The sequence below is a fragment of the Calonectris borealis genome, chromosome 3, assembly GCF_964195595.1.
Source record: "Calonectris borealis chromosome 3, bCalBor7.hap1.2, whole genome shotgun sequence".
Lineage (NCBI taxonomy): Eukaryota > Metazoa > Chordata > Aves > Procellariiformes > Procellariidae > Calonectris > Calonectris borealis.
In genome coordinates this window covers 85,564,336-85,579,523 of record NC_134314.1, presented here as the reverse complement: position 1 = coordinate 85,579,523, position 15,188 = coordinate 85,564,336, and the positions used below count along the sequence as shown (strand labels likewise).

General features: G+C 40.1%; 1 protein-coding gene across 1 annotated transcript in view; it reads right to left on the bottom strand.

The window, feature by feature from the left end:
* Positions 1 to 7,198, bottom strand: part of RYR2 (ryanodine receptor 2) — a 445,326-nt gene extending 438,128 nt beyond the window's left edge. Inside the window, exon 1 of the mRNA XM_075147916.1 lies at positions 7,151 to 7,198. Within this exon, the coding sequence (XP_075004017.1) occupies positions 7,151 to 7,198 (48 nt within the window). The remainder of the gene's footprint in view (positions 1 to 7,150) is intronic.
* Positions 7,199 to 15,188: the final 7,990 nt, after the last annotated feature.

The following is a 15,188-nucleotide window of genomic DNA, read 5'->3' as shown; positions in this document are numbered from 1 at the left end:
TTTTTTTTTTTGCCCGCTTCTTGTTCTTCTGGAAAATCATACTCTCTTCCTCCTACTTCAGAATAACATTAATATTACTTCAAGAATTCATGTTATGAATGCAAGTACATACCAACAAAGGAAAAACTGGACCAAATGAAATAGCTATCTGTATAATGCATACGCATGAACTCGGACAAAATACAAGAATATTAGGATGCTCAGATTATGTACTTCATTAGCTACTGCCTCTATTCCCCTCTGCTCAATGCTCTAGCAGAAAATTCAAACCACGTAGCTCAATCAAGGCAGAACTCAGCTTCTGGTAGTTTTATATGTCAATAAGAAGTTCCCACGTAAGAGATACAGAACTTTCCTAACAAAAGAGGAGACCACTTTTGTTCAGAGATTAAGTCTCGAATGGTATTAACAGGAAAACATTACCCATTCAACCTTAGAAATTACTTGTCTTGAGAATTTATTCTTTTGAGGAACTGTCCACTTGCAATCAATAGCAAAATTCTTGCTGATGATGGATAAAAGAGCAAGCCCCTCACCAATACAAAATACAAATAGAAAATTACTGTGATTTTATTTGTACGTTAGTACCATGAAAGGCACAGTCATCTCCAGAAATTCATAGAGCTTAATTTCCCAGAAGTGATGCACTAAGAGATTCATCACATAAACCATAAAGAAAATCTCCTAACAGTGTCATAGCTAGGAGCAATTCCAACCAGAAGACTGAATCTTCCCATAGAGTTTTGTAGTAGTTTTCAGACACAAACCTGCATTTATACAGGAACAACTATTATGTGCACATTTCTAGCCATTCTGCCAGCAAACAAAGTCTGGATATGAAATCCTGGTTACACTGAAATCAATAGTTCTGCCTTCATAGGTATCACGAGTTTCACTCTTAAGACCTTGAACAGCACTTCTCAGCGGTGACCATGAGACCCATTAAAATTGCCATATGCAAAAAACAAATATTTTAAAATTTTTTTTTATAAAAAATATTTTGTTCATTTCACTAACATATTTATTTTAGCTATGCTTATCAACACTTAATATATAGCAGTATGGTACATATTTATGACAATTAAGCAGAGCTCCATTCTATGAGACTTCTGTATAGCATTTGCAAGTCAGTATTTGCTAATAAGTAAAGAGATATTACTCCTTTTGTGCACAAATGAAGAAAAAAAGATTTAGATAGCCACAATATAGAAAACACATTGCTGACTTCTTCCATCAATCACAATTAAAATCACAACCACCACAGTAAGAGAAAGTTAAATTCTTTCATTCACCCTGATAAAATGTGTTCATTTTAAAGTTCAACAAAGGTTATTTATGTACTAGTACCATGACACCCAACAAAACAAATTTATGTCACTCAAGTTTTATTAGGGTGTATAGGAATGCTATATGCAGTTTCTGACTTTTCTTTCGTCATCCACACAAAGCTAAGTCTTCTTTTTCAGTCAATTCAGGAAATTTAAACAAAAGCCTAGGTGTAATTCAGAAAACAAAACCAAAACTAACCCAGAGTTTTAACATGAAGCACCTATAAGTATAAAAATCAGAAGAAAAAGATCTCTGTAGTTTCAGTTTAATTCATGTACTTCCTGGATGCAGCCCACTGTCAGTACTTCCCCACACAGTCAAGTTTCCAATCTTTAACTTGATTCAGAGAAATACTTCAACACATCCCTATCCCTGCACAAGAAAGACTGGTGTACTTAACTGAATTAGAATCATTCTGTGCACTTTCCACACAGCTATATGAGAGAAAAAACAGCTTTACAATATGCCTGTAATAATATAGCATTCAAATACAGAAGTCAAAGGCAGACATAGCCCTTGAGACCATGCTAAATCTTAGGTCAGAAATTAACTGGAATTCTCTCTTTGCAGACTGTCCACAGCTTAAGTTCCTGCAATAGATTTTCCTCAGGCCTTCACGATGCTAAAGAGCACCACGCATCAAAACAGCTTCAGACACTGAAAGGAAGAGCAGCTCTCTGTCTCTCAGAACATCAGTCAACCAACTCACAGGGATAGCAAGAAACTTCCCTGGTGCACCAATTATTTGCTACAGAGCTTCCTCAGCCTCCTTCTCACACATCCGATAAAGACAACTTTCAGATGCAGAACACTGCCAAGATAGTACCCAGACTAGACAACTGATTTTATCCAGTAATATCGTTTTAATGGTGGTATAAAAGGTTTGTCAAACAATTTCGGAATCAAAAAATTTATAGATAAAATGTTCACATGTAATTCCCAAACAAGAAATGGACTATGTGTCCTAGCTAAAACCCATTCACTACAAACAGCCTGTCCAGCTCAATTCCAAAATAGAATTTGAGATCATATTCAGTATCTGTACTGCAGTGCAGTGCCTTAGAGAGGAAGGTACAAATGCTGCAATCTCAGCCACGCCAGCCCTCACATAAGCTGTTAAACAGTCGTCTCTTGTGCCAGTCCCTGGTGAATCTTCAGAAGTCACATACTGACAGGTACAAGAAATACTTTTTAAAGTAAACACAGGCTAGCCAAAGTGTTTTCTAGGGTTCTTTCCTTCCAAAATTGCTCCTAATATCCAAGATTGCTTTTGAGCATTTTCTTCAGTGCATTCTGCCAGCCGTGTTTGTATGTTTGACGACTGCAGCTACCAGAATCTAACATATTTTGATAAACCCCTTTAAAGATAAAGAGCATATGAAAAGCATCAAGGGAATCTTCATTCAGGACGGCATCTAAGCACATGATTTTTAGTCAGATTTAAAGTGACATTCATTGTTTAAATGCTGTCATAATCAGGAATATCTGGAACAGAAGTGACTCTGGAATCACAGAATTCCTGTCCTTGAAATGCGACCACATTACATTCTTTCAGAACGAAGAAAAATTCTCTGCCATCAACTCCGTTCTTTTATTATCCAAAGTATTAAATCCTAGCACTGAGTGAATAAAATCTTCTGCATGTCAAACATGAATCCTAAATAATGTTTAACTTCATTTAAAAGTACTTTTCCAATGTTGGAAAGTACCCTTACACCTTTCTCTGACAGTCACACTCAGAAAAATTAAGTCCATGTAGAAAATAAGGCAGCACAGAATATGTTCGCACAAGCAAAAGATCCTATTTTCCTGCAAGTTGCTAATTAAACAAACGAAAAAAGCTTTAGAGGAGAGCACACAGTGAAACATCAGCATTCCAATCTTTAAAAAACGGAAGAGATGAAAAGGAGATGACGACTCCAACAGACCTGGGGAAAATATGCTGCTCACAGTGATTATGCTTCTGATTTCTGACAGCATGGTAGTCTTCACTGTCTCAGAGGACAGTGAGAAAGACCATAACCCTGTCAGCCTTACTTTAGTGTGTCCTGGTGGTGTCACCTACCATAAACATCTAGAAGAAGACCTGCCTCTAATTTAAGAAACTCCACACTCCAGAAAACCATACGTACTGGCATCAGGAATAGCCCAAGATCAAATAGCTAAATTACACATTTCTCACCACTCCTAGGTACATATTGCTCCCAAAATTCAGGACACCTTTAACCAATATAAGGGATACTCATAGGCAGTATTTTGTTGAAATACCACAATGGTTTTAATGCTATCAGCAGCTTACCACCCCACTCCCCACGAAGGCCCTCCCTTATGGAGGCTCTGCACCACAAAAAACAGTCCTTGCGTCTGTGCATTATGGAAGGAGCCTATGCATTTATGCAAAATATTTTCTGTTCTGTTCTCTCCTGGAACTCTGAATTATTTTCACTCTGGTCAAATTACACATCCTTTAAAAAAAAAAAAAACAAAAACAAAAACACACAAAAAAAACCAGAACAAAAAAAACCAAAACAAAAAACACAAAAAAAACACAAAAAACAAAAAACAACACCAAAACAAAAAAACCACCAAAACAAAAACAAAAAAACCACCAAAACAAAAACAAAAAAACACCAAAACAAAAACAAAAAACACCAAAACAAAAACAAAAAACACCAAAACAAAAAAAACCAGGTAATTTCCTGTTAACTATAAACGTTTTAGATTCTTGAATGTAAAGACTAAACAATGAAAGTTTATTTTGTACACATCTTTCTCCTTTCTAATATTTAAAAGAAAAACAAAAATCCTCTACAGGGAATACATCCTCCCCAGACACACAACTAATAAAAGCAAGAGCAGGATACCTGCTCCTCTTCACTCCTCTTGCACAGCATGTGTGCATTCAGTGGGAGAAGTCAGGAGAATGTACAGCCAAGCCTGAAAAAGACTACGCATAATACAAGGTCATCTCCATCTGGAGTAATGAGGGAGACCCTGGCCTGTGGAGAAGCACGCAATTCACAGGACTATGGATTTCCTTGAGGAGAATTGAACAGCACAGAGTTAATTCCAGTCTGCCCGAAGTTACCTCAAGCAATGTAAGGACTGATGCTTTCAGAAATCCAGGGCATTAACAGGTTACGTTCGCTTCTGAGAACTGACGTATCAAATTCAAACTGTTCCCAAAAGAAACAGAAATCCACCCTACCAGCAAATTTGTAGGAGGAAATGCATGACGCCACCTTATCAAAAAATAAGAATAAAATAAAAGCAGCAAACGAAGAAGAGGACTCATGAGGCAAATAGGAATGTGTGAAGAGGAAAGGAAAAAGAAATTACAAATCAATATGTAGATGGCAAATATAAACTCAGTTTAATAGCTCAATGCAAATAAAGGAATTTTTTAATTGAATAAAATCTCATATTTCTCTTTAAACAGTAGAAATAATATATTGTGTTTACATTCCAGGGTAAACTCTAAAGATGCTACAGTAACTTTGAAATGTCAGAAAGAGAACCCGCAATTTTAGAAAGTTTATCAAGTCCTATCAAAAGAAGAAAATACGAAAAGCACTGTTTACATGTAGTAGGCCTACAGATGTCATCATTAAGGTATTCAAAGCACAGAAACCTTTTTTGCTTGCATAAGGTGTTCTTTGAAAAGTTCTATTTTATCTACGAAACCATTTATGAATCCGTCTGTCCCTAATCACTGTTTTAAAAATAAGTAGCTAAAAAGAAAAACTGCAGCAATTACCAGGTAATATCCAATTTCCAGTGCTTTCTATCAATGCCATTCGGAAAGTTACGCACATCTAATAGTTTTAGAGAATACTAATCCAAACTTTCTAAGAATAGATAGAAGGAAGACTACACCAAGAATATGTCTTAAAGGAAATGACTTTTCCCAGTAATGTTCATAACTTTGACAAAGTGGAAGGAAAAGAGGAGTAAAAATCACTTCTTACATACAACTACAGATTAGAGATTCAAAACTTCAAATGAAAAGGGTATTTCTCAGGCCTCTTTTATTTCACTACACAAAAAGCCTCCCCCGTGCCTCAGTTTACCATATTCAAGGTCATTTTGCCACCAGTACAACATTCTAAAGATTTTTAAAGTATTGCCTAAGGCTGGGTTTGCCAAATCTGTATTAAGCCTGACACGCATTATCAGGAGTGCTGTTTTACATAACATGCTGCTGCTGTCAGGTGCTGTAGTTTAACATTACTGTATATGTGCAGAGCAGTATTAGCACGCTCACTGCTTCTCCTTCCCTATTAAGCATTCAGATAACAGCCCTTCCATGAGCTAAGCTTAACATTCAAACCCGCAGTAAGACTGTCATTGTACAAGTCTTCCAAAAATTTTTACCAGGGAGAAGTACTAATAACAAAACTCTCATAAATTGAGATGACAAATTATCTTTCAAAGAAGTATTTTTCTGTTTTGTCTTTAGGTGTTAGACAACACTACAACAGAAGTCACATAACGCTGAGGGGAAAAAAAGTTGACAATCTTCATGCCAGTGTTGCGTAACAGCTGTATTCCCTGTAAAACCAGATTTTCTAAGAATTCTCAAAGAGACCAAAAAAAGAATAATAGGATGTATATCTATTATTTTACAGTTTCTGACTGAAATAAACATAAGATGACTGACATCCAGCATACAAATATGCTTCACATACATATATTATGTGGCTTGCCTTCCCCTCCTTTCTTACAAGACACTGATCGTGAACATTTTCTAAATCAGACTCTACTAAATAAAAAGGAAGCTAAGCTTTACCCTACGGTCTCAGTGGTTTTAGCTCTACTTATCAAATGCCTCAGCAATTTTTCCTCAAACTGTGACAGGGTTTGTGTACACCACCATTCAAATATGCCCATCTGCAAAACTTGCTAGGATTGTGCATATAAACAGCACCTGGGAGATGGCCCAGAAGGTAAATAAAAGCTTTGCTTGAAGAAAAACAATCCAGATAAGCATAAAATGCAGTAGTCCTGATGTGTTAATTAAACTGAGGGAAGAAATGCTCTAGCGTCTTAACATGCTTTGGACTGAAGAAAACAGAAGTAAAGAAAGGATGCTCACACCAAAAAAAAAGCCGTATTAGTCTGTGCACAGCGTGGAGAACGCCTGCAAGTTAGTGGGAACCTTAGTGGGGAGGGAGTAGGATGGGAAAGGTGATTTTTTTTCAATTCTATTTTTGCGAAAGGAGTGTGATTGCAGCTTTTAAGCTGGGGAGGGCTGCTCGGTTAGTATCTGCAGTAAGCGAACGCACCGGCGGGTGGGAAGGCAGCGCGGAGAGATAGTCGTGGGGAGGCAGCGGGAGCACCCTGCCCGCGCCGCTCGCCCTCCGCCCGGCTGCCCGCACCTCACCCTGCCCGGGGTCTCCCCGCCGCGCCGCCGCCCCGCTCCCGGGGCAGGCACCGCTGCCTCCCCCCTCCCGCTTACCCCGGCATCGCCAGCAGAGCGAGCGGCGAATTACCGCCCCTTCGCCCGCGGGTGCGGGGGGCACACGCTGCCAGGTGGAGAGGAAAGGGGCTGGGGGCTCCGGAGCGCTCCCTGACAGGACTTCCCCGGGGCGGCGGGGGCAGAGCGCACCCGCCTCCCGCTGCCCCCTCCCGGCTCCCACCCCCGCGCGGGCAGGAGCCCCCCCCCCCCCGCCCCTGCACACGGCGTCTCGATGCCCCCCGCCCCGCAGCTCTCCTCAGGGCAAGGTCCGGGCGTCGCCCCCCCCGCAGCCCTTCGCCCGCACGGCCCCGGCCCCCTGCCCCACGCCAGCGCAGAGGTGGGGGAGGCAAGCCCGGCGCTTACAGTTCGCAGGAACTGGATCTCGTCCTCGCCCTCGCCCCCCTCGGCCATGGCTCCCCCTCTCTCTTTTTCTCCCGGGCGCTGCTCCCGGTGCCCCGGCGGGCGGCGGCGGTCGCTCCCCGCAGGGAGGCGGCAGCAGGAGGCTCACGGCCGCGCCGCAACGGGCTGGGCTGGGGCAAGTGCGAGGGCGGCGGAGGCGGCAGCCCCAGCCCGGCCCTTGCTGCGAGCGGGGTGCGGGTGCCTGTGCGCCTGCCGCAGGTTGACAGCTCTGCCCAGCCGCCCCGCTGCCAGTGCCTGCCACGGGAGGAGGGAGATGCGATTAACCGGGGGAGGCGGAGCTCCCCGGCCCCCCCGCTGCCGCAGGTGATCCGCAGCCTGCTCCCTCCGCACACCAAGCCCGCCGCCCAGCGCCCCTTACTGGCTGCACCGGGGAGAGGCGGCTAAGGGCCCGCCCGCCGCCGCGGCGGGGGCTCGCCTCAGGGTCTCGCCTGGCGCGGCTGCTGCCCGACCCACCGGCCCGAGGCGGGGCGGCCGTGTCAGACGTGCCTCGCACGGCTCGGGGCCTGGGTCTGCCTCAGCTCCTTCGGCAGCCACCGGGTAGGCCGGCGCGTACGAGCGCCGTGTCTGCCTGGGCACGACTGTCCCTCCGGAGCTGTGCGTGATGTGCTGCGCTGAGAGAGACCTCGGGAGAGGGAGGATTTAAACGGCTTTGCACGAGTTTTTTGCCAGCCGGCAGTACTCTCGGGGAGGAGAGGTGGAAGGTACAACATGGCTTCACCGGGTGTTGGCCTCTAACCATCGTCTGAGTGAGCTTAATCCAGGGTGAATGAAAGGCTTTAAAATATAATTTACTTGAAGGATAGCAACCATGTGTTTACCATGGGGTAAAGCAGAGAGTTGCCGTGGAATAGCTCCTCTTTCATGAGCATTCGTGCAGTCCGTGCCTTAAGAAGGACACATTAGTTCTAGCAGCGAGGAAGCTAGGCCTCCAGCAGAAAGAAGTTTGGCAGCCCAGGAGAGCTGCAGGACTTCTAACATCAACAGCACTCTGAAATATATATATAGTGGAGAGGGTCTGCTAATGTGATGCCATGCTCATGAGGTGAGGACAGTAGAATATCTTAAAAAATAACAAAATGAACATTGGATCATTGACAGAGTAAAATGTGTGAAGGATGTGTGACTGCAGAAGGCTTCTGAAGAACCAAAACCAGTAAACATAATTAAATGACAATAATTTTGGTAAACAGAGTGTGTAGCTAGCATAACAGAAGACATGATAAGTGTTTCTTGAGAAGACATACCTGTAGTCTGTTACTTTACACTGTTCAAGGACATTGTGAAAATGTAATATTAAACACTTCTTCCGAGATTTTATCATTACTTCCAGCAGTGGAAAACCTGTTCTTCTGACAGATTGGAAATTGCAAGAGCAGCCAAGACCCGTAAGGTCTCTAGAACAAGTAATGTATGCGTATTTAATACAGAGGTCCAGAGTTATGACAGCTTAAGCATTTCCTTTGTAATTTCCTTTTTTTTTTTTTTCAGTTTTCAGTTACTGCTGACTTCAAGAGATTTTTACCTCTCAAACTTACTCCTGACTGAAAATATTTTTTTCCTAAGTATGATAAAATAGTGAAATACATTTTTCCATATTGTTGCAATATTCACACCTCTTAAATATCCCTTCCTCCAAATTATTTAAATGGAGAGATATTTCTTGAAACAGACCCCTATTATGAGGAAAAGTCCTGAGTTTGGATAATTTTTAAAAATTAGTTTTCATGAAGGTGAAATTTCATGGCTTACATAATTTAATTTGCTTAGGAAACAAAAGTACTAGAGATAAAAGATTCTTCTGGAAACTTTCTGAACAGGGTGATAAAGATCAAATGTAGTTGGAAGCACAGCTTCTTGTTAAATTATTCATCAAGGACAAATATTCATATGTGCATACACCATACATATAGAATATTATATGCACACATGTGCAAAATGCATATTAAATATAGTTATAAAATATACATAGAATATAAAGTCAACACATGCACAAAAATGCCTGAAGAAGCTAAGTAAATTCCTGATGGACATAGCGTTGACTTCTTCTACATTACCTGCCCACAAAAATCAGCTACAATGCACGTGCCTCTCCCTTTCCCACTCAAAACATGCAGGCTTACTCTATCTGCATGAAAAGATCAGGAATGTTTTCAAAATGTTCAGGATTTTGGACTGGTGTTGTGTTTTAAAAGGAATGCACTTTGGCTGATGCGAGGTTTTAATCAGTAGTTATGCTTAATTGCATTTAATAATTAAAAACAACCGACTTTTTAAGTGGAAATAACATAATAGTTTTATCATAACAGGAAGTAATGTAAAGTTCGCAGAATTGTTGCTTAGATGAACTAGTGGAAAAACTAAAAGAATAAACATTCTCCATGGCTCGTATTGGCAGGTGGAATTCAGTGGATTGCATTTTTTTTCTGTGGGTGTGGAAGAGTAGGGCACTTTGCTACAGGACTGCCAGGCCCAAAGTTCAAGCTGCAAGTCAACCCCATAGCAGTTAACTTTGTGTTCCCCCCTCTTATTTGCTCATTTTCAATCTACATTACATCTGATTATGCCCACTGTTTTCCACAAGTCTGAAGATTTTTATCACCAACTGAGAACTGTGCTTTCAACAGAAAAATCAGAAAAAAATCAGTTTCTACTTCTGCCAAAATAATTCCATGCTGATTTGGGAAGTTAGAGTTTTTAACACAGCCTCTGATTAACAAAAAGTTTTGGTAAGAAAATTGTCGTTCCCTTGCAGCTGGAATTTATCTTTTGTTAGCTAACTAGTTGTCTTATGACATGCATGTAGTATGTCTGCTCCTTTTTCATCCAACCTAGAAGCAGTCTTTCAAATTTTCAGTCCAGAATTTCTCCCACATTATGTGACCTGCTGCTTACCATGTACTGTTCCTTTTGTTGCCTTGTTCTTGCTATGTTCTTCTTAAAGTCCCATTTGAAATCTGCCCATCTCCATGCACATTTGTAATTGTCACTATGACGTTAGTGCATTTTGCCTTTGGACTTTGCAAGGGCATTTTGCATTTGGACAGGTACAGTCATTTTCCAAGTTGCTCCTGCAACCCTACTTTATCAAGGCAGCAGCACTGTGAGGATCCATAATATGCCCTTACCAATTTTCACCAAAAACACGTTTCTTGGTGTGATACAGAGGCAATACAGCAGCACCAGTGCGACAGTGCTTCCGAGGTACCCCAGCAAGATTCTGAACTGAACATAAATTGACACTATTGTAAGAATTTTAGCACTTGAATTTCATAAATTTTAATCACCTAAATTAGGAAACTTAATATGATGTTGGGAGAAGATGCGTAGATATGTTTGTATGCACACACTCAAAGCGATAATCTATGGGAAACAAACAATGTCTGTTGTCTATAATAATAATAACAAGTATTGTGAACATTCACTATTCAGTATCATGAAGGGAACTCCCAAGTGTTTCGTTTTCATCTAGCAGAATATACTACCACGTTGGGTTTTTTTTCTTAAAAGCACAAAATAAGATAACGCCCATAGGAATGAAATGGGGCAGATACTGCTTCTTCACACTGTTCGTTCTTACAGCATGTCAGACTTTTCAGCCAGATATCAATCTTGAAAACATGTTATTCCGAACAGTGTAAAACTAGAGAGATTGTATCTCCTATCACATGTCATAAGTCAACACCACTGTGGTCAATGAAATGGAAGCAGTGTAAAATCTATGCCAGTTTAGGTCCCAATTGTGACTTGGAAACAAGAATAAAATTAGTAGACCCAATTCTACATTGAATTTAAAATGAGATTTTATTGCAGATTAGCAGAGTTTAAGGAAGCATAATTATACCTAAGACCACGTAGTTATATGCTTATCATGATCACCCCAGAGTTCAATAATATACTGCATTTTCTTTAGTGCTTATCTTGAACACATAAAATACAGTATAAATGTTAATTGCATATCTGTCGTTAAGTGTATGTTCTGTACTCTATATATAGCATGTATGCAAGAATTTACATAGGAATACAGTGTTACAATGACATTCAGACAGTGAGGCTTTTCCTCTTATGAGAACTTTGGTTTTAAGCAAAAGCAAAGGCAAGAACATTACATTTTTCTTAATTACAGGAAAAGTCTTCCAAAAAATTGCATTTTGCATTTGGACAGGTACAGTCACTTTCCAAGACCTTTTCTGTTACTTTGCCTTCTGTTGTCAGCTGCAGCTAGTGAGCTCATGCCTAAGTGTAGTCTGGAACATGGGTGTGGCAAAGTCTGGAAAGCTACACTTCTTACCCTAGACCAAGGAACTGTCACTATCCGAAGCATCCTTCCTGGCAAAGCCCAAAGCTTTTAATTTCTCTTTTCATTACTGTGTGTGAGATTATTAACATTAACGAGGAGCTATGGATCTTGTGTTTTAGATTTTGGGGAATAATAGTTTGCTTGGGTTTTCATGTTCCTGTGTCCTTGGAGTTTTTATTGCTCTTTTGATCTTTCCCTAATGTACTTTCTGACAAATTCACTGGAAGCTGTTGGGAGGCACAAACTCAGAAGGGATTTCTTTTTTTTTTTTTTTTTTTGCTTTTGTCTGTTTAGGGGCATTGATATATTATGTTTCTAAATATTGTTGATATACATTAAAAGAGCACATGAAATACCATCCTCAAAACAGAATTTCCTTGTTTCCTAGGTCTTGTAACAGGTTATGTCATTATGTAACTATATATTAGTACTATATGGTTATGATGTACATAAGGATATATCCAGCTCTTTTGCTTTTATTGACAAATGGAGGTGTGTTGGTGCTTTCTTCAGCTTGCATCCTTGAAATTGAAGTTCCATCTGTGTTTAGCCAATGATAAGGAAGCAATAGGAAAGTAATTCTAATTTTATTAATAATCTATGTTAACAATATGTCAATCTCAAAAATCAATGCAGTTGCAAATAGTTGGAGATAATCAGGCTTTCAAGGTGTTTCAAAATCTTTTCAAGTAAGTGTCTAGATATTCAGTGTTCCTGATTTATTCTGAATAAGTTAATATCTGAGTACCTAAATAACTCTCTGGAACAAAGAAGGGAAAATCTCTCCTTATTATTAATATCCAGCAATCTGCTGTATAGTTTCCCAGTAAAGACCTACATAACATATGAAACCAGGAAAACTTCATCCCCTGTCCCTAAGATGACAATCTTTGCTATGATGTCCCGTTGTACGATATTTAACAACTCTAGTTCGTGTTTCTAAGAAAACAGGCAGTTTTCTAGGAGAAATTTTAGTACCCATAGTGCTACTCTGTAACTTGAAGAATGCAAATAATTGTTAAGAGATTTGTCTACTTCAAAAGAAACTTGTTTGAGAAGACAGGTTTTTTACACTTTCATTTTCAAAAAATGAAATTTCAGTGATACAGCAGACTTGCATTTTTTTCTGAGGAGATAAAGAACAGTTTGTTTCACGGCTGCAGGGGGAAGAAGGACAAGGGTAGACAGCACAAACACTGGGAACAGCATGAAATTTTGCTAGGAGAAGATAAACTCTCTGCATTACAGGTATTAATCAGATACTAGCTAGCAAAGGTGAAAGTTGTTGGCAAGTTCTGGTTAATTCTTGGGTCTTCAGAGAATATTACTTCCATGGGGAAATATTTACATTACTTAAAATGATTATAAATTAGCAATAAAAGGAATTGGTAATCAGTGCAAAACTCAGTTGGAATGACGATTCTCCAATTTAATATCCTTTATGCCAGCAGCTGAAATGTATTTTTCTCATCGATATTATGATGTGAGGTGGTGATGTAGTAGCCTGAAGAAGCTGCCAGAATAAAAGGAAAGAAAAAGGAGGAAGTGGAGGAAGGGAAGGAGGAAACTTTTAAGGTCTTTCAATTGTAAATATTAAACCTGCGAACCACAATATCATTAGATTAATATCCTAATTTTTACCTTTCATCTGCCATTTCTAGTACACTTTTTCAAGTGTATCGTAACATAAAGTCCAAGACTTGAATATTCACACAAGACACAAAACACCACCAGGAATTGAAACTTAAAACTTGGATCCATATCTAGTCATAATGCAAACATCTCATGTGAATTGTGACTATGACTATGACAACACAAGTACAGGATTACACTGTTAGTAGGCAAACTGTTCACTGTGAACAAATTATTAATTTAGCTTTTTTCAGTCAAAAATTGTGTGGAAGTGGCTTACTAATATTTGTTATTCATAATTGTTAAAAAAAAAATCAGACCATAGTTTTGAGAGTTATACACTTGGCTTTTACCTTAGAATACTTCTTACTAGCTTTTGTGATGTCTGTGGTGTCATGTAAGTGACGGGGTATTGTTTCTGCTCCCTCACTGGGTGACAAAGTCAGAAGGACGAGAATTAAATACTGTACGTAAGCCCAAATAACCTTGTGCACATGCCAGTGCAGATAACTGGGGAAAAAATAAACGTTCTCTACATACTCGTAGGAAAAATCTGTAATGAGGTTACTTTTTCCCACCATTATTTCAGACCAGCAAAAACACAGGTCCCCAGATTTCACAGTTAATTATTAATTTCTTCAATATAGGATAATTACACCACGTAAAGGATTTGTTTTCCTTTTTAATTATGATGAGTTGATTCCAGACTTCCTCTAAGTCATTCTAATGTCCTCTACATGAGCTACTCTGCCTGGAAAGGCATGCATGAGCTATAATTTCATTTTGACATTAAAAGCCACAAATCTAAACACCACCGCAGTAATGCAGAGGAAAAAATGTTTGGCTCTTCACTCAAGATTAGTCTCTGTAGCCATTAAGAAGTGAAAGCTCCATGGAGGTAACAGAACCAAAACCACTGAGATTACATTCCAGTCACAACAAGCACTTAACTGTTGTAGATACAGTATTATCTGGGCAATGATATATAGTAAATAACCAACATTCAATTGTCCATTTCACTAATATGATTTTAAGAAAATATTCATTAACACAATTGTAAAACAGAAACAAATATATTCATTTATTGAAAAACAATAGTTAATAAAAAGGAGTAGCAGAATTCCTCAGTTGGAGTCTTGTATCACACACTAAGAATAAAGCAAGACATTAGCAGTACTTAAGACATTCTTGCTTGAGCACAAGATTTATATTTACTATAGTTCAGTTATTTCTATAATTAAAAAGAAAACTGTTTTCTGAAGCTCTATGAGGAAACTATATTACATAAATATTTTGTTTAGGCACTTAGTATCTCATCCAATAGCACAAATAAAACACCTCACCTCTAGAAACTGGAAACTGCATCTTTTTGTAACTGCTTACTGAACAAAATAAGGAGAAATACTGGAATGCATCTGAATCAAAATCTGTAGAGCATAATACTCTGAATTCTGAAAAGGAAGGATTCAGAGTTTTCTGTTATTTTAAAGACCCATACAGTTTGCTATGCTAAACTGGACCTAAAATCTGCAAAGTCCAGTTTCTGGACAAGAGCAAGTTTGCAGACGACACCAAGCTGAGTGGTGCGGTTGACACGCCTGAGGGACGGGGTGCCATCCAGAGGGACCTGGACAAGCTTGAGAAGTGGGCCTGTGTGAACCTCATGAGGTTCAACAAGGCCAAGTGCAAGGTCCTGCACTCGGGTCAGGGCAACCCCTGATATCAGTACAGGCTGAGGGATGAAGGGATTGAGAGCAGCCCTGCCGAGAAGGACTTGGGGGTACTGGTGGACGAAAAGCTGGACATGAGCCGGCAATGTGCGCTTACAGCCCAGAAGGCCAACTGTATCCTGGGCTACATCAAAAGAAGAGTGGCCAGCAGGTCGAGCGAGGTGATTCTGCCCCTCTGCTCTGGAGTACTGCATCCAGCTCTGGAACCGTCAGCACAAGAAAGACGTGGACCTGTTGGAGCGGGTCCAGAGGAGGGCCATGAAAATGATCGGGGGGATGGAACGCCTCTCCTATGAGGAAAGGCTGAGAGAGTTGGGGTTGT